The 21143-nt window shown below is 39.5% G+C and overlaps 1 protein-coding gene across 2 annotated transcripts in view; it reads left to right on the top strand.

Moving 5' to 3' along the window:
* Positions 1–21143, top strand: part of kiaa1549la (KIAA1549-like a) — a 299333-nt gene that overhangs the window by 80062 nt on the left and 198128 nt on the right. For both annotated transcript variants that reach the window (XM_061917395.1, XM_061917394.1), the window contains exon 2: positions 15762–16373. In XM_061917395.1, coding sequence (XP_061773379.1) covers positions 15762–16373 — 612 coding nt within the window. The remainder of the gene's footprint in view (positions 1–15761; positions 16374–21143) is intronic.

Here is a 21143-nt window from a genome sequence, read left to right as displayed (position 1 = left end):
CCATTAATTAGTTGCTTATTAACATGCAAATTAGTAACATATTGACTCTTAACTAGTCATCATTAAATACTTATTAATGCCTTATTCTGCATGGCCTTATTATACAACCAGTAAGCCATTAACTAAGAGTATTCCCTCAATAACCTCAGAATTATTGCTTATTAGTAACCTTAACCCTAACCCTAACCCTTATATGTTCCCCAAGTGTCCAAATACGTCTAAATTAAGTCTTTGTTAGGGCTTCACGGTGGAAGAGGGGTTAGTGCGTCTGCCTCACAATACGAAGGTCCTGAGAAGTCAGGGTTCAATCCCGGGCTCGGGATCTTTCTGTGTGGAGTTTGCATGTCTTCCCCGTGAATGCCTGGGTTCCCTCTGGGTACTCCTGCTTCCTACCACTTCTGCGTTGGCCCTGCGACGAGGTCGTGACTTGTCCAGGGTCCAAACGAGAATAAGCGGTAGAAATGGATGGGATGGATGGATAAGTCTTTGTTACTTATAATATGTTCCCCATACTAAAGCATTACCAAATATTTGACTTCTAAGCCAGTGGTTCTCAACCTTTTTTCAGTGATGTACCCCCTGTGAACATTTTTTTTAATTCAAGTACCCCCTAATCAGAGCAAAGCATTTTTGGTTGAAAAAAGAGATAAAGAAGTAAAATACAGCACTATGTCATCAGTTTCTGATTTATTAAATTGTATGACAGTGCAAAATATTGCTCATTTGTAGTGGTCTTTCTTGAACTATTTGGGAAAAAAGATATAAAAAAAACTTATTCAATTAAAAATAAAGATTTCTACACATAGAAGTAATCATCAACTTAAAGTGCCCTCTTTGGGGATTGTAATAGAGATCCTCCTGGATTCATGAACTTAATTCTAAACATTTTTCCACAAAAAAAGAAATCTTTAACATCAATATTTATGGAACATGTCCACAAAAATTCTAGCTGTCAACACTGAACATTGTTGTATTTTTTTTCTTCACAGTTTATAAACTTACATTCATCTTTTGTTGAAGTATTAGTCAATACATATATTTATAAAGGATTTTTGATTTGCTGCTATTTTTAGAATATTAAAAAAAAATCTCACGTACCCCTTGGCATACCTTCAAGTACCCCCCGGGGTACGCATACCTCCATTTGAGAACCACTGTTCTAAGCTGTGTAAAATCGCTATGTAAAATTAGTCCATATATATTTTTGTTGGTAGACTATTGATGCCACACACTGTCTCAGCTCCATGTTGTTTCGCAGCCCGTGGCAGACAGGACATTCATCACACAAGCACCGTGTCCAGTTTCCTTTTTTGTCTTCTGTTATGGTCACCTTGGTGACAGCATCCTTATGGCTGCTATAGAAACTTAGAAGAAACCTAGAAGCAGAAGCAGCACTGCTGTTAAATTATACGTGGTTACTGATTTAATCATATATCAAATGTTTTTTTTACTTGACTCTTTAAATTGATCTTCTCGCGTAATGGTTTAATATTGTTGAATAATATTTTATTGCAATCTACAGTGTATTTATACCGTATACGTAATAGTACACACTACAGAGATCTGACAACATACATACAGTGGGGCAAAACAGTATTTGGTCAGCAACCTATTGTGCAAGTTCTCCCACTTAAAATGATGACAGAGGTCTGTAATTTTCATCATAGGTACACTTCAACTGTGAGAGACAGAATATGAAAGAAAAATCCAGGAATTCACATTGTAGGAATTTTAAATAATTTATTCGTAAATTATGGTGGAGAACAAGTATTTGGTCAACCATTGAAAGCTCTCACTGATGGAAGGAGGTTTTGGCTCAAAATCTCACGATACATGGCCCCATTCATTCTTCCCTTAACACGGATCAATCGTCCTGTCCCCTTAGCAGAAAAACAGCCCCAAAGCATGATTTTTCCACCTCAATGCTTCACAGTAGGTATGGTGTTCTTGGGATGCAACTCAGTATTCTTCTTCCTCTAAACACAACGAGTTGAGTTTATACCAAAAAGTTCTATTTTGATTTCATCTGACCACATGACATTATCCCAATCCTCTGCTGTATCATCCATGTATCCATTTTGCTATAAACTCAACTCATGAAACTGCATGAAACACAAACTACGAAGCGAGGAGGAGAGAACAAAGGAGGCAGGCGCAAATCAGGATGGTAATCAACAAACACAGGTGCGCGTCAGGAAACAGGTAGCAGGTGGAACAAATCAGAAACTATGGTAACAGAACAAACAAGGAAGTGCACGAACAAACTCAAAAATCCAAATAACATATGATCCGGGCAGCGGATCATAACAATTAATAATATATACACCCATCCATCCATCGGGATAGCGGGGGGTGCTGGTGCCTAACTATGTAAATATAAAAAATGTAAGCTTTTAGTTAAACTGTTTGTAATCGGTTTTTAATCTTCATTATTTACTTCGTCTGCGATGAGGGGGCGACTTGTCCAGGGTGTACCCCGCCTTCCGCCCGATTGTAGCTGAGATAGGCGCCAGCGCCCCCCGCGACCCCAAAAGGGAATAAGCGGTAGAAAATGGATGGATGGATATTTACTTCGTTATTACAGTATGTCTCTCTCTCTGTCTCTCTCTCTCTCTCTTTATATATATATATATATATATATATATATATATATATATATATATATATATATATATATATATATATATATATATATATATATATACATATATATATTTTTTTTATTTTTTTATTTTTTATTTATTTTTTATTATTTTGGCCAAAGGGAGCACATTTCAATTTCTTACACCCACTTGTTATTTCATATGTTGACCAGATGGGGAGCACTTTTCAAACCGACACACAGTCAATTAGAAAAAAATTCCTCCTTTTTTCACCACCCTAATTTTGATCGATTTCACCACCAGGGGTTCAAATGAGACATTCTCTATTACAGGCAATGGTTTTCCGTATTGGGACCATGATTTATGTCCTAACTTGTTTCCTAGTCCTAATATGGATGGTTATTTTCCTTGTTGATGTCTCAAGAAGGGTAGAAATACAACAACACGCACGCACGAACGCACACACACACACACACACTCACACACAAACAATAATATTTAACCCTTTCATGTAGTATTGGTGGCTACGGTGGACAGTTATAAAAAATATATATATTTTTTACAATATGTCCGAGTCTTGAATGATATTTAATAAATGGGTACATCAAGCAACAACTAAGGAGTTATATATATCCGTGTACATATTCATGGGATGAAGAGAATATTCATGTGTCTACTAAATTACTTATCAGGCATCACTGGCTATATTTCATTTACGATTCATGTATTGCTGGGATTACTGGGACTGCACATACTTCATCTGCAATAAGGTTTTGGCCATAAATCAAATTTATTAGAAGCTAACATTTTTTTCGACACAAGTCAAAAGCATTTATACTGTATTTGTAAAGTTGACTACTGCAGAGCGTGATTAAAAAAACAAAACAAAAAAAAGAAAACAGTATACTGAGATAAACACCAGGATGATTTTAATAGCAGTACTGATACATTTTTTCTGAAAAAAAAAGAGGATTAGAATGATGCCACCATGGTGACAGCGGAAGTGAGGATGTCCGAGCTGTGATCACATGGACTCTTTCTGTGTTGTCCAACAGATTTAGCCCGCCTGCTATTCAACGCATCTGAAGCATTCATAGGCGTCCATTCATTAATTTGTGATTACATTTACATATTGGCTAGGCGTAGATATCCTCAATATTGTCTGAAGCATGTTAAAAAATACAATTGGTTTACCGTATTTTTCAGACTATAAGTCACAGTTTTTTTCATAGTTTGGCCGGCCGGGGGTGCGAGTTATACTCAGGAGCGACTGCTGTATGAAATTATTAACACATCACCGTAAAATATCAAATAATATTATTTAGCTCATTCACGTAAGAGACTAGACATATAAGATTTCATCGGATTTAGCAATTAGGAGTGACATATTGTTTGGTAAACGCATAGCATGTTCTATATGTTATAGTTATTTGAATGACTCTTACCATAATATGTTACGTTAACATACCAGACACCTTCTCAGTTGGTTATTTATGCGTCATATAACCTACACTTATTCAGCCTGTTGTTCACTATTCTTTATTTATTTTAAAATGCCTTTCAAATGTTTATTTTTGGTGTTAGGTTTTATCAAATAAATTTCCCCAAAAAATGCGACTTATACTCCAGTGCGACTTATGTATGTTTTTTTCCTTCTTTATTATGCATTTTCGGCAGGTGCAACTTATACTCCGGAGCAACTTACTGTATACTCCGAAAAATACGGTACCTATGGCCAATTTTATACTTTTGAGTGCAAACTTACTGGCCTCCTAGCGGTTGGACGTGCCCTAAACATCTCCCTAGGGACGCATTCGGGTGGCATCCTGACCAGATGCCTGAACCACAACGGATCGATACAGCGTCCGCATTACTGAAGACGCCGCACCAATCCGCCTGTCGACCTCACAATCCACTCTTCCGTCACTCTTGAACAAGACTCCTAGGTACTTGAACTCCTCCACTTGGGGCAGGGTCTCCTCCCCAACCCGGAGGTGGCACTCCACCCTTTTCCGGGCGAGAACCATGGACTCGGACTTGGAGTTGCTGATTCTCATCTTAGTCGCTTCACACTCGGCTGCGAACCGACCCAGGGAGAGCTGAAGATCCTGGCCAGATGAAGCCGTCAGGACCACATCATCTGCAAAAAGCAGAGACCTAATCCTGCAGCCACCGAACCGGATCCCCTCAACGCCTTGACTGCGCCTAGAAATTCTGTCCATGAAAGTTATGAACAGAAACGGTGACAAAGGGCAGTCTTGGCGGAGTCCAACCCTCGCTGGAAACGTGTCCGACTTACTGTCGGCAATGTGGACCAAGCTCTGACACTGATCGGACAGGGAGCGGACCGCCACAATAAGACAGTACAACCGGTAGGAGGCCACGGGGAAGACCCAGGACACGTTGGGAAGACTATGTGTCCCGGTTGGCCTGGGAACACCTCGGGATCCCCCGGGAAGAGCTAGACGAAGTGGCTGGGGAGAGGAAAATCTGGGCTTCCCTGTTTAGGCTGCTGCCCCCGCGACCCGACCTCGGATAAGCGGAAGAAAATGGACCTTCATATTGTGAGGCACATGCACTAACCCCTGTTCCACCGAGCTCCCCGGAAATAATTTGTAACAACATTTTAAAAACACATTTAACATATACATCTTTTAGCTGAAATAGGCACCTGCGCCCACCCCGACCCCAAAAGGGAATAAGCGGTAGAAAATTGATGGATAGATATTACATTTCCATATCTTTCTAACAGACCTAACATGATTGCAAGCTTGCCACTTCAATCATAGACTTAGACTTACACTTAGATAAACTTTATTGATCCACAAGGGAAATTGTACCAGACAGTAGCTCAGTCCGCATTAGGAGCTGAGCCGGAAGGCAAAGCTCTCAATTTACCGGTCGATCTACGTTCCCATCCTCACCTATGGTCATGAGCTTTGGGTCATGACCGAAAGGATAAGATCACGGGTACAAGCGGCCGAAATTAGTTTCCTCCGCCGGGTGGCGGGGCTCTCCCTTAGAGATAGGGTGAGAAGCTCTGCCATCCGGGAGGAACTCAACGTAAAGCCGCTGCTCCTCCACATCGAGAGGAGCCAGATGAGGTGGTTCGGGCATCTGGTCAGGATGCCACCCGAACGCCTCCCTAGGGATGTGTTTAGGGCACGTCCAGCTGGTAGGAGGCCACGGGGAAGACCCAGGACACGTTGGGAAGACTATGTCTCCCGGCTGGCCTGGGAACGCCTCGGGATCCCACGGGAAGAGCTAGACGAAGTGGCTGGAGATAGGGAAGTCTGGGCTTCCCTGCTTAGGCTGCTGCCCCTGCGACCAGTTTCAGAGGATGGAAAGGATAGGGATGGAAAGGATAATGCACACAAAGGCACAAAAAGAGGGCGAAAACAAAAGGTATAAAGCAGACTAAAAATGTGCCATAGTAGCAATATCCAATATAACATATATGTTGGATCCATTATGGATTAAACTTTCATAGTATTTTCTATGAACTTTCATAGAACTTTCACAGTATCATGTTAGACCCGCTCGACATCCATTGCTTTCGGCAGTAGAAAAATGGATGGATGGATGGATTGCGCCACACATTTTCAATGGGAGACAGGTTTAGACTACAGGCAGGCAAGTCTAGTACCCGCACCCGTTTACTATGAAGCCACATTGTTGTAATACGTGGCTTGGCATTGTCTTGCTGAAATAAGCAGGGGCGTCCATGATAACGTTGCTTAGATGGCAGCATGTGTTGCTCCAAAACCTGTATGTACCTTTCAGCATTAATGCTGCCTTCACAGATGTGTAAGTTACCCATGCCTTGGGCACTAATACACTCCCATACTATCACAGAGGCTACATTTTTTTATCTTTGCGCCAATAACAAACCGGATAGTTTCCAAAAACAATTTCAAATGTGGACTCATCAGACCACAGAACACTTTTAAACTTTGCATCAGTCTATCTTGGATAAGCTTGTGTCCAGCGAAGCCGGCGGCAATTCTGGGTGTTGTTGATAAATGGCTTTGGCTTTGCATAGTAGGGTTTTAAGTTGCACTCAAAGATGCAGAGACCGGCTGTAGTTACTGACAGTGGTTTTCTGAAGTGTTACTGAGCCCATGTCCTTTACACACAGATGTCGGTTTTTGATGCAGTACTGCCTGAGGGATCAAAGGTCACTGGCATTCAACGTTACATACAGTGATATCTCCAGATTCTCTGAACCTTTTGATGATATTACGGACCATAGATGGTGAAATCCCTAAATTCCTTGCAATAGCTCGTTGAAAAATGTTGTTCTTAAACTGTTTGACAATTTTCTGTTTGACCCTCACCACATCTTTGTTTGTAAATGACTGAGCATTTCATGAAAGCTGCTTTTATACTCAATCATGACACCCACATGTTCCCAATTAGCATGTTCACCTGTGTTTGAAGAGCTTTCCTCAACTTTCGCAGTCTTTTTTGCCAGTTGTGCCAGTTTTTCAAAACATTTTGCAGGCATCAAATTCCAAATGAGCTAATATTTGAAAAAATAACAAAGATTTCAGTCTATTCAATTGAATACAGGTTGAAAATGATTAGCAAATCATTGTATTCTGTTTTTATTTAAGATTTAAACAACATGGCAACTTCACTGGTTTTGGGGTTTGTACATATTGTCTAAATTGAAGCATAATTTTTTTGTAAACAATATTACTGTTTTTTGGAAATGAATTGCAATGCCAGCATGTGAACCACAGAGGCCTAATATTTAACAGGTCATTAGTTTATATCACAAAATGGATTAATCCATATTTTTCTAATTTTCTTTCTTCATGAACCTGTAAATATGAACTATGGTTTGGTGTTTGGTTGCTTTCAGTTTCTCATATCAATCTTTGCATCTTGGTCAAATATATCCTGGTTCAATATATGTAAAAAAAACTAAATAATTCCTGTGCTAAAGTTATAAATCACCCATCTTATTCAAATTATTGAGTTGCATTTCATGTAGAAAAACATCCATCCATCCATTTTCTACCGCTTATTCCCTTCCGGGGTCGCTGGGGGCGCTGGCGCCTATCTCAGCTACAATCGGGCGGAAGGCAGGGTACACCCTGGACAAGTCGCCACCTCATCGCAGGGCCAACACATGACCGAGATAATTAAATATAACCTCAAATTTGCGCTGAGCTTCAAAACGAGCACCAGTTGGCCGAGCATCATTTGTCACACTTCCGACCCAACTGGCCTACCTACAGTGGCCCACATGTATCACACAACACCGGAGAAAAGCCATGGCTTTATGTTTGGCACCATTGCCATGGTCAGGAAGCTTGTCATGGCCTGCCAAACTTTTGAACAGCTTCCATCAGCAGATGGACAAACATGTCAGCTGATAACACAGTTCAGTTCATTTCTATGCTGTAAAGTTGTAGCTTTCTTCCATGTGTGCTGCATGTAGTGTTTGGAGAATATTTTCAATGTTACATTTAGAATAAAAAAACACTGTCAAAAAAAAAAAATAACAGTAAGAGTATTAACGGGGAACTGCACATTTGGAAATGTTGCCTATCGCCCACAATAATTATGAAAGACATGACGACAATTGCATTTTTTTAATGCATATTAATTTATAAATAAACATAAATAAAAATCCACTTACAGCGAGGCCAATGGGAGCTCCACTATTTCGACCAAAAAATCCAATAAATAACCATTCAAAAAACGCCAACAAGGCTTTATTTACATTTTCTGACTTGAATATTAACCAAGTATTAATGATATTGTTATTAAAAGTGCTAATGCAGACAAATTGTTTGTAGCATTGACGTAATCACTTCAGTTTGTTCCAATGTTTACATCATTGAGTGGTCTGCTGCTTCCTTGCTTCATTAACCCCTGTAAGTTCATTCTAGATCATAAATCATGCATCTTACCTGGACAGAAGGCGTCTGAGTAGGTATCCTGACAAGTTGGTACACTTTGACAGCCATTTAGGACCCGAAACTGGCAAGGAAGACGCAAAAATACGCTTTGTCTGCCCCGCCCACCACCCATTTTCTTTGTGAGGATTATGAGACATTCTTCACCTAAATGGGAATATATGAACATCCTTGCTGTTGGCATCCCAATGACAGCAGACCTTGTAGAGTAAGTGATGTTTTACAAAACATAAAACCAGTGAAGTTAGCACATTGCGTAACTCGTAAATAAAAACTGAGTACAATGATTTTTGAATCCTTTTGAACTTATATTCAGTTAAATAGACTGCAAAGACAAGATATTTAATGTTCAAACTGAGAAACTTTTTTTTTTTGTGCAAATAATCATTAACTTAGAATTTAATGACAGCAACACATTGCAAAAAAGTTGGCACACAGGCATTTTTACCACTGTGTTATATGGCCTTTCCTTTGAACAACACTCAGTAAATGTTTGGGAACTGAGGAGACCAATTGTTGAAGCTTTTCAGGTGGAATTCTTTCCCATTTTGTGTTGATGTACAGCTTAAGTTGTTCAACAGTCCGGGGTCTAAGTTGTCGTATTTTGGCTTCATAATGCGCCACACATTTTCAATGGGAGACAGGTCTGGACTACAGGCTGGCCAGTCTAATACCCGCACTCTTTTACTATGAAGCCACGCTGTTGTAACATGTGGTTTGCCATTGTCTTGCTTCAATGAGCAGGGGCGTCCATGATAAGGTTGCTCGGATGGCAACATCTGTTGCTCCAAAACCTGTATGTACCTTCCAGCATTAATAGTGCCTTCACAAATGTGTAAGTTACCCATGCCTTGGGCACTGATACACACCCAGACAGCCACAGATACTGGCTTTGGAACTTTGCGCCTAGAACAATCCGGATGGTTCTTTTCTTCTTTGGTCCGGAGGACACGACGTCCACAGTTTCCAAAAACAATTTGAAATGTGGACTCGTCAGACCACAGAACACCTTTCCACTTTGCATCAGTCCATCTTAGATAAGCTCAGGCCTCGTGTTGTTCACAAATGACTTTCACTTTGTATAGTAGAGTTTTAACTCGCACTCACAGATGTAGCGACAAACTGTAGTTACTGACAGTGGTTTTCTGAAGTATTCCTGAGCACATGTGGTTATATACTTTACACACTGATGTCGCTTTTTGGTGCAGTACCGCCTGAGGGATCGAAGGTCACAGGCATTCAGTGTTGGTTTTCAGCCTTGCTGCTTACGTGCAGTGATTAACATCACGAAACATTGTGTGATATTTATCTTGTCCCAAAAATTAGTAGGGCTGCAACCATTAGTTTACGTAATCGACAGTGTTGATTATAAAAAGTCATTGACAAAAAAATGAAACACAAGCCCAAGATGCATAAGATGGTTAAGTGCAATTTCAACGACTTGTGGCTCCGGAATGATTAATTTCCCCCCCCAATAAATAGTCTTAAAAAGTCTTAAATTTGACTTTTTGAAACCTGAGGCGACCCTGATAGTTGTCTGTTGCATTTTTGAAAACTTAGCAAAACTCAGCAGGTAAGGAACGTGATAACATGAATGTGCAGTAAATTTGTGTCTCTATTAGGCCTGGGCCGATAGCAAAAACGATATATTGACCTACGAAATTATTGCTGCTAAACGATATTGTTGCCATTATTTTTGAGACCAAATTAACCACTCATGTAATGACAATACATAGTGATTAGGAGTGTAAAAAATGGTTGCAGGCGTGCCTCGCTGGGGACTAATGAACTGAAGAAAACCGACATCACCATAAAAGAGAGGGCAGGGAAATGATAAAACACAACACTATCTGTACTTTTTTATCCATCTGACCGTCGTAATAATGACACAGAGTGCTGAAACAGACATCTAAGTGCAGCTGCAAAGCTTAAAAAAGACACAGACAATCGGAGTCAAAACCTTTAACCGCCCAACTTCTGGGTACGCGGAAGTAAAGCGAATCATAGATTTCCGCTAAAATAGGACTCTAAATATGGAGTCACTGAAATTGGCGGGATGTGACTGAGATGCTGTCATTGAGAAGAAAAGCGGAAATTTGAACTGTGCACTGGACACACACTCACCTCCATGGAGCCGTGGTGGCCAGGGGCCAGCACTCTATACCCGGCTGCCCTGCACGGTGCATCCTTCTGGGGCCATTTCTGTGCTTGATCCCGGACACACGACCACCTCAAGCTACTACACTACAGTGCCCAACATTTCCCAAATGACTTAGAAGTGTCAGGGGATATTTTTTTTTTTTTGTAAACATGATGACTAAATGTCGCCATAAAGTTGTGTGTAAAACACCTGTTACTCGTTGATGACAACTTGACAGCTTCTAACAATACAGTTGGACTACTGTGGTGTTCTAACACCTCAACTTGGCGCAAAGCTTGCTTTTCTCTTTATATAAATTGTCGCTACTTGAGCAAACGACAGTAATTACCTGGTAGCTTTTCTAAAAGTGTTTTGTTTTCTTTTTTTTAAGTTTATGGATTGCAATGCACTGAAGTAATTGGTTCTACTGTTTGTTCATAGTTAATACAGGAACTGTCTGTTTTGTCAGTGTATATGTAAAAAAAATAAACACATGGCATTATTCTGACCTGAAACATGATACACAAACATTTTAGTTACTGACAGTGGTTTTCTGAAGTGTTCCTGAGCCCATGTGGTGATATCCTTTACACACTGATGTCGTTTTTTGATGCAGTAGCACCCAAGGGATCGAAGGTCCGTAATATCACCGCTTAGGTGCAGTGATTTATCCAGATTCTCTGAACCTTTCCATGATATTACGGACCGTAGATGGTGAAATTCATAAATTCCTTGCAATAGCTCGTTGAGAAATGTTGTTCTTAAACAGTTGGACAATTTACTCACTCATTTGTTGAGAAAGTGGTGACCCTCGTCCCATCCTTGTTTGTAAATGACTGAGCATTTAATGGAAGCTGCTTTTATACCCTATCCTGGCACCCACCTGTTCCCAATTAGCCTGTTCACCTGTGGAATGTTCCAAATAAGTGTTTGATGAGTATTCCTCAACTTTCTCAGTCTTTTTTGCCACTTGTGCCAGCTTTTTTTAACCATGTTGCAGGCGTCAAGTTCCAAATTAGCTAATATTTGCAAAAAACAAAGTTTTTCAGTTTGAACGTTAAGTATCTTGTCTATGGAGTCTATTCAATTGATTATAGGTTGAAAATAATTTGCAAATCATTGTATTCTGTCTTTATTTACGATTTACACCATGTGCCAATTTCACTCGTTTTGGGTTTTGTACTTTGCACACATTTAGTAGATCAGCTTTTTGTGTGCTATCAAGTTTGCACATGTTTTAGTACACGCAAAGCTTTAGTAAATCCGGCATTCGTTTTTCAGTAATTTGTTTCTTTTGTTTCAATTGAATTTAATGTAATACGTTTTTAAAATGACTTCAAATCAAGATGATTGGTCAACGTTAAACTCAAAATGTGTACAACTGATCATGAGCAATAATTGTTTGACTAGTTTACTTATCAGAACAATAATGGATGACTAATCTAAATGCAGCCCTACACCCTAGTGAAATGTCCAGTGTGTAAAACAGGTCAGGCCCCCACTGTACTCTACATCTATAACCCATCCACCCATTAACCCATCCACCCTGTCCATATTTGTTCTCAGTGGAGGTTTTTCCCTCCAAGCATTATGGTCACAGGTTGGTTGTTGGAGCGCATATGTTGCTCTCAGTCAGAGCAGTTGGCAAACAGTCGGGCGAGAAAGACACAGCTAACATTCCTGCATATGTTATAATCTTTCTATTTATCCTAGCACTCACTGGTCCCTTCAGTCATGGCCTTAAACACTATTCAGTTCAGTTCAGTTTCAGTTTATTTTGAACATGCAAAGGAAACAAAGTTGTTGTTTCATTACAGCACGTCCGAAAAGGAGTAGGAAGAAGCAGAATTGATTTAATCCTACCCCTTTTCATACCATAGCAGTTGTGTCCTATTTCATCAATCAATCAATCAATGTTTATTTATACGGCCCTAAAAAACACAAGCGTCTCAAAGGGCTGCACAAGCCCCAAGGACATCCGCGGTTCAGCGCCCACATAAAGGCATGGAAAAACTCACAACCCATTGGGACGTCGATGAGAATGACTATATGAAACCTTGGGGAGGACCGCAAATGTGGTCTCCAGGGGAGTCCAGATTCAACGGACGTCGAGTGGGTCTGACATAATATTGTGAAAGTCCAGTCCATAGTGGACCTAACATAATAGTGAGAGTCCAGTCCAGCAGCAGCACAGAGATGTCCCCAACCGATGCACAGGCGAGCGGTCCACCCCGGGTCCCGACTCTGGATAGCCAGCACTTCATCCATAGCTACCGGACCTGTTCCCCCACTTTTCTTCCATCCATCCATCCATCCATCCATCTCTACCACTTATTCCCTTCCGGGTCGCAGGTGGGCACTGGAGCCTATCTCAGCTACAATCGGGCGGAAGGCGGGGTACACCCTGGACAAGTCGCCATCTCATCGCAGCTTTCCTTCATGCATCTAAACTTAAACGCTGCCGATATTTTTTCGCGATATTTTTACTGTAATATTTTCAGAATGCGTTTGTTCTGTTTTTGGCCAAAGGAAAAATTTAGCTCAGGGGCCGCATGGAGGAAAATCTGTGCACACGCGGGCCTCACCATTAAAATCATGGCATTCAAACAAAAAAAATAAAGACAACTTCATTCAGATTGTTTTCTTTCCTTTTCTCTGAACAAATAAATAATAAACAAATAATATACTAGAGTCAGTAAACAAATACTAAATACATCTTTAATGTGCTTAATGCATAATGCACATTAATTTTTCAGAATACAGCCCTCTGTGTAAAAAGTTTGGACACCCCTGGAATATGTTCTGCCCAGAAACACTGATGTCATGGGAAGAATGCTCCCTCTGCGGGTATTACTGTAAAACTCGTTATTTCTCTGATAGAAGGATAGAAGATTGCTTATCTGGGGGGAGTATGTGACACCTAAAGCTTCTTGGGTTTGATTCTCCGCCACAGCTTGAGTGGTTGTGTATGTTCTCGGAAAATGAATCCAGCGTGAACAACATAAAACATCAGATTAGCATCTATGCAATTACAAGTGACTGTGTGTGTGTGTGTGTGTGTTTGTGTGTGTGTGTGTGTGTGTGTGTGTGTGTGTGTTTGTATCAGCATAATACATTCACTTTGGGACATCCAAATTAATTCCCTCTGCTCCATCCTCTGGCCTACTTTTGATATTATTTTTTACATCTTCTTCTACAGTGGCAGTTTTAGAGCTTGAAGAAAAATTCCGGCATATAGAATAATTTGTTTCTGTGAAGCCTGCTTGTGTAAATATATTTTTCAGCTGCAGTGACTCAAAGAAAATTGTGCTACGAATGGAAATGTATTTACTCTTTCTATTACCAAACCCCAAACCAGTGAAGTTGGCACGTTGTGTAATTCGTAAATAAAAAAAGAATATAATGATTTGCTAATTCTTAAACTTCTATTCAATGAATAGACTGCAATGGCAAGATATTTAATGTTCGAACTGAGAAACTAAATTTTCTTTGCAAATAATCATTAACTTAGAATTTATTGGCAGCAAGACATTGCAGAAAATTTGGCACAGGGGCATTTTTACCACTGTGTTACATGGCCTTTCCTTTTAACAACACTCAGTAAACATTTGGGAACTGAGGAGACCAATGCACAGCTTAAGTTGTTCAACAGTCCAGGGTGTCCGTTGTCATATTTTAGGCTTTATATTGCGCCAAACATTTACAATGGGAGATAGGTCTGGACTACAGGCAGGCCAGTCCAGTACCCACACTCTTTTACTATGGAGCCACACTGTTGTAACACGTGGCTTGGCATTGTCTTGCTAAAATAAGCAGGGGCGTCTATGATAACGTTGCTTTCAGTATTAATGGTGCCTTCACAGATGTGTAAGTTACCCATGCATTGGTCACTAATACACACCCATACCATCACAGATACTGGCTTTGGAACTTTGCGCCTATAACAATCCAAATGGTTCTTTTATCTTTTTTTCCCTTGGTCAAGACGTCCACAGATTTCAAAAACAATTTGAAATGTGGACTCGTCAGACCAAAGAACATTTTTCCATTTTCCATCAGTCCATCTTCAATGAACTCGGGCCCAGCAAAGCCGGCAGCGTTTTTGGGTGTTGTTGATAAATGGCTTTTGCTTTGCATACTAGATTATTAACTTGCACTTACAGATGTAGTGACAAACTGTAGTTACTGACAGCGGTTTTCTGACGTATTCCTGAGCCCATGTGGTGATATCATATACACACTGATGTCGCTTTTTGATGCAGTACAGCCTGAGGTATCGAAGGTTAGGGGCATTCAATGTTGGTTTTCAGCCTTGCTGCTTACCTGCAGTGATATCTCCAGATTATCTGAACCTTTTGATGATATTTCGGACCATTGATGGTGAAATCCCTAAATTCCTTGCATCCATCCATCCATCATCTTCCGCTTATCCGAGGTCGGGTCGCGGGGGCAGCAGCCTAAGCAGGGAAGCCCAGACTTCCCTATCTCCAGCCACTTCATCTAGCTCTTCCCCCTATTCCTAATTTTTTACATCTTCTTCTACAGTGGCAGTTTTAGAGCTTGAAGAAAAATTCCTTGCAATAGCTGGTTAAGAAATGTTCTTTTTAAACTGTTGAACAATTTACTCATTCATTTATTCACAAAGTGGTGACCCTCACCCCATCCTTGTTTGTGACTGACTGAGCATTTCATGGAAGCTGCTTTTTTACCCAATCATGGCACCCACCTGTTCCCAATTAGCCTGCTGACCTGTGGGATGTTCCAAATGAGTGTTGGATGAGCATTCCTCAACTTTCTCAGTCCTTTTTGCCACTTGTGCCAGCTTTTTTGAAACATGTTGCAGGCATCAAATTCCAAATGAGCTAATATTTGCAAAAAGTAACAAAAGTTTTCCATTTCGAATGTGAAGTATCGTGTCTTTATATTGCCTTCAATTGAATATAAGTTGAAAATTATTTGCAAATCATTGGATTCTGTTTTTATTTACGATTTACACAATGTGCCAACTTCACTAGTTTTGGGTTTTGTAAATGTACCGAATACACTTTCAGAAATCTTATTTCCCTTCTTCTTCTGTGTTTCCCTTAGCTGATCATCATGACTTAATGTTTGCCATGCCAATGGACCCAGGTGTGACCTCTGGCCTCTCAGTCACCTTGGGGACTGGGGCCAAAGACAAAGACACAACAAAAGGTACCGACCCCAGCCAAAAGTTAGCGGAGTACAGGACCTCTGAGTGGAATGAATCAGAAGCTGGAGTAGCAGTTGGAAGAGACAGCAAAGTCATGTCAGACCCTGCAACCGGGACAAGAACCAAGGCTGAAGGGAAGCTGTTGAACCCAAAGTGGAACTTAACTGCCTGGCCTGGCCAGCAGAGGTTACAGGTGGTTGGAGAGGACCAAGGAGGGCAGGCATCCTCCTCATCAGTCCTTATGATGGAGGCAGAGACACTAGAACCACCAGCAGCAACAAAGCCTTTAGGACTGCTGTCGAAAGCTGCTTGGACCAAAATCTCATCTTCATCATCCTCTTCATCCAAAACCTCCTCCTCTTCTGGCTCTACAAAAAAAACTTTGATGCCACGATCTTCATCCTCGATGCCAGTCATTAACGACAACATCCAGGCAGGGAAGTCCAAAAATGTCTCGGTAATTGATGTGAGCAACAGCTCCTCAGACGGCAGCAGCAACATGACTTCAGGTAAGTCTGCTTGTTCCGTCAGCACCGGACTTCACTTCATTGTGTTCACACTCAGACTGCAATGAGATCTAATCTAATGTACTCTAGTGCAGTGGTTCTCAAAATGGGGGTACGCGTACCCCTGGGGGTACTTGAAGGTATGCCAAGGAGTACGTGAGATTTTTAAAAAATATTCTAAAAATAGCAACAATTCAAAAATCCTTTATAAATATATTTATTGAATTATACTTCAACAAAATATGAATGTAAGTTCATAAACTGTGAAAAGAAATGCAACAATGTAGTATTCAGTGTTGACAACTATATTTTTTGTGGACATGTTCCATAAATATTGATGTTAAAGATTTATTTTTTTTGTGAAGAAATGTTTAGAATTAAGTTCATGAATCCAGATGGATCTCTATTACAATCCCCAAAGAGGGCACTTTAAGTTGATGATTACTCTTATGTGTAGAAATCTTTATTTAGAACTGAATCACTTGTTTATTTTTCAATAAGTTTTTAGTTATTTTTATATCTTTTTTTCCAAATAGTTCAAGAAAGACCACTACAAATGAGCAATATTTTGCACTGTTATACAATTTAATAAATCAGAAACTGATGACATAGTGCTGTATTTTACTTCTTTATCTCTTCTTTTCAACCAAAAATGCTTTGCTCTGATTAGGGGGTACTTGAATTAAAAAAATGTTCACAGGGGGTACATCACTGAAAAAAGGTTGAGAACCACTGCTCTATCGGCATCTGACTCACATGTGAACATCAGATGGAGCTAGTGTTGTCCCGGTACTGGTACCAACATTTTCCCGATACTTTTCGGTACTTTGCGATTTGGTGGCGACTTGTCCAGGGTGTACGCCACCTTCCGCCCGATTGTAGCGCTTCACGCAACCCATAAGGGCATAAGAGGTAAAAAATGGATGGATGGATGGACTTTTCAGTACTTTTCTAGGTAAAGGGGACCACAATTTTACAAAAAATGTTAGGGTACATTAAACATATGTTTCTTATTGCAAGTTTGTCCTTGAATAAAATAGTGAACATCCAAGACAACTTGTCTTTTAGTAGTAGGTAAGCAAACAAAGGCTCCTAATTTGTCTGCTGACATATGCAGTAACATATTGTCATTTATTTTTCTATTATTTTGTCAACATAACAAAATGAATTATTAATATACTTGTCCATTTACTGTTAGTATCTGCTTACATTTTCTTTTAACATGTTCTATCTACACTCCCGTTAAAATGTAATAAGCACTTATTCTTCGGTTGTTTAATACTTTACATTAGTTTTTGATGATACCACACATATTGGTATCAATCCTATACCAAGTCGTTACAGGATCATACATTGGTCATGTTCAAAGTCCTCATGTGGCCAGGGACATGTTTCCCGAGTTTATAAACATTATAAACTTTAAAAAAACAAAAGAAGATGTTGTGATGCCAAAAAACATCGACGTAATCATAGTAATATTAACTAGATGGCGGACCGGTACTTTTCAAAGGCGGTTTAGTACCGAATATGATTCATTAATATCACGGTGCTATACTAATACCAGTATAGGTACAACCCTAGATGGAGCAAAGACAAGGACAAGCGTTAAAATGTCAATAACAAGCATGAATAAATTACAAATATATGAGAAAATATGTTGGAAGTGCCAACAAAGTAGGGGTGAAATTCAAAAAATAAGAATATCGTGCAATTGTATTCATGTCAGCAATGTAACCACATATGTGACACAATCTTATAACATGCAAAGTGAAATATGTCAAGCCTCTATTTGTTCAAATTTTGATGATCATGGCTCACTGCTTGTGAAAAAAACCCCAATTTTCTGAGATTTTCAATTCAAAGTTTTCATAAACTCAAAACCATAATCATCAAAAATAGATCAAAAGAAGGCTTGACATATCTTGAGTTGCATGTTATGTTCAGTTGAGTTCAGTTCAGTTTCAGTTAATTTCCAACATGCATACAATACAATGTAATTAATCTCATATTTCCAGTTGTTTCATTATAGCACATCCGAAAAGGAGTAGGAAGAAGCTGAGTTTATTTAATCCTACCCCTTTTCACTGTAACATGACGGTGGACAAATAAATAATTAAAAAAATAATATACCACAGTAAGTAAACACATATTAAATACATAAATCATCTTTGTGTCAATAAACATAAAACAAAAACAAAAAAAACAGCAACAACAACAAAAAAAAGCGTTCAAAATATTTCTCATAATTCTACTTTTGTGTACTTTGTGAACACTTGTAGTTTGAACTGAATCATATTGGTGCTTTGTTTGATTTCTTTGGTTAATCCATTCCATAATTTAATTCCACATACTGATATAGTAAAGGTTTGAAGTGTTGTACGAGCATACCAATGTTTTAAATTAGAATTTCCTCTAAGGTTATATTTCTCCTATTTTGTTGAGAAGAATTGTTGTACATTCTTGTGTAGCAGGTTATAGTTTACATCATTTTAACTGTTTGCAAATGCACCAAGTTGTTGAATTTCAGTATTTTTGTTTAAAAAAATAAAGGGTTTGTATGTTCTCTACATCCAACATTATTTATTATTCTAATTGAACTTTTTCGTAACACAGTTAGTGAATGAAGCGCACATTTGTAGTTAAGATGCTACTCTGTTATTGATTGAAGTAAAGTCTGAATCTCATTAAAACAGTTGGCTCCATCTTTTGGCACTTTTTCCACTTCCGTCCTTGCACGCTACACCGCTACAAAATAGATGACGCAGAGAAGACGCTGTTGAAAGTGAGCCACGTAACTAAGACCGCCTACAAAACGGCGCATCCTGAAGCGACTGTCTGAAAGCGGCTCTAAGATGATCTGTAAAACATCATCTCTGCAACATTTTGACCAAAAAACATCATTACATGTTATGTAGACCGTAAGGAAGTGTTTTACATTTAGAACAAAAAAAGAGTATTTTATTGCGCCTTATAATTTGGTGCGCCCTATGGTCTGGAAAATAGGGTATAACAAACAACCGCTGTGTTGTACAGTACACCGATTAGCATTCACTTGATTGCTTTACATGTATCAAGGTGCTGCACAGAATAACTCCTCAGTCACAATAAAAAAGTGACCTTGTTGGTCCTCTCAAGCATCTTCCCTCTGTCCTACTGGAAAATAAACACCTTTCATCACAATTACCTTGTGTTTCACACTTGAAAATCTGCTTTCAATGTGTTAAAATGATTCCTGTTAATTAGCACAAACTGAACTTCTCTTTTAACTCAACTCAAATCAAAAAATATAATTCTCTCTTGATCAGCTTATCCTGCTCATCTATTTTGCTGAAGGCTTATTTTAAGTCTGATTCTTCTGTGATTGCTGTTAGCGAGTTCAAGTTGGGTTCTTTACATATCAAAGTGAAGTACTGTATGTTAACATGTATGCATACGAAATTACCGTGTTTTCCAGACCATAGGGCGCACCAGAGTATAAGGCGCACTGCTGATGAATGGTCTATTTTCAGTCTTTTTTCATATATAAGGCGCACCGGATTATGAGGCTCATTAAAGGAGTCATATATTATTTTTTTGTAAATGTAAAACACTTCTTTGTGATCTACATAACATGTGATGGTGGTTCCTTGGTCAAAATGTTGCATAGATTATGTTTTACAGATCATCTTCAAGCCACTTTTTGACAGACCTCCGCTATTCCCATTTCTAATAAAAGTAGTGTATAGTTCTAACTAGGGTTGTACAGTAGGTTGTAACTAGGGTTGTACGGTATACCGGTATTAGTAGAGTACCGCAATACTAATGACTTACATTCGGAACTATACCGCATCTGAAAAGTACCGGTCCCCCCCGTCACGTCTTGTCCATGCTGGTTTGGCGAGCAGAGGAGCATGTTCGGGAGCGCACAATCACGGAGTACTTACAAGCAGACAATGTGTGTAGACAGAAAAGAGAGAATGTACACATTTTGGCCTAAAAAATAACAACAAAGGTGAGGTTATAACACCGAAACGCCCTCAGAAAGAGGTGCTTTAAGACACGTGTAGCTAACTAGCGGCTAAAGTCCATCCACAGTCTGCAGTGTTGCATATCAATTCTGTTACAATCAGTTGAAGTCTTAGATTTGCATTTTTTCACAATTACCATATTTCCTTGAATTTCCGCAGGGCATATAGTAAGCGCCTGCCTTGAATTATTGCCGGGTCAAACTCGCTTCCCAAAATAATTAGCGCATGCTTAGTATTACCGCCTGGTCAAACTCGTGACGTCACGAGTGACACTTCCCCTGTCATCATTTTCAAAATGGAGGAGGCTAATTTCAATACCGGTAATTTGAAATCGCATAAAGGGAAGAAGATTAAGAGCTATTCAGTAAGATTTAAGGTCCAAGCTTACATCACACTCAGAATTTTACTGCGTACCTTTGGTAAGTGCCGGAGTGAGAAGAGGTTTTAAAATAATTAGCGCATGCTTACTTTTACCGCATGCCTTTGGTAAGCGCAGGAGTGAGAGGAGGTTTTAATTTAAGTAGCGCCCCGGAGGCAATTCAAGGAAATACGGTATAATTATTTCCTCCTGTGTCAAATTACTGAGGAACATGGAGTTGGGATTTCGCTATATGGTATTATTATGGTGCTCAATTTAAACTGGGTCTAGAATCCTTTCTTCCAATTTTGGTCCAATATTTACAAAGTAATTAATGAAGCTTTCTACTACTTCCTTTTTGTTGTCATTATGTATAATTCCATCTAAGAAGTATTGGGGGTAGTCCCT

The sequence above is a fragment of the Nerophis ophidion genome, linkage group LG12, assembly GCF_033978795.1.
Source record: "Nerophis ophidion isolate RoL-2023_Sa linkage group LG12, RoL_Noph_v1.0, whole genome shotgun sequence".
In the NCBI taxonomy this organism is placed as follows: domain Eukaryota; kingdom Metazoa; phylum Chordata; class Actinopteri; order Syngnathiformes; family Syngnathidae; genus Nerophis; species Nerophis ophidion.
This window is presented reverse-complemented; position numbering and strand designations above follow the sequence as displayed.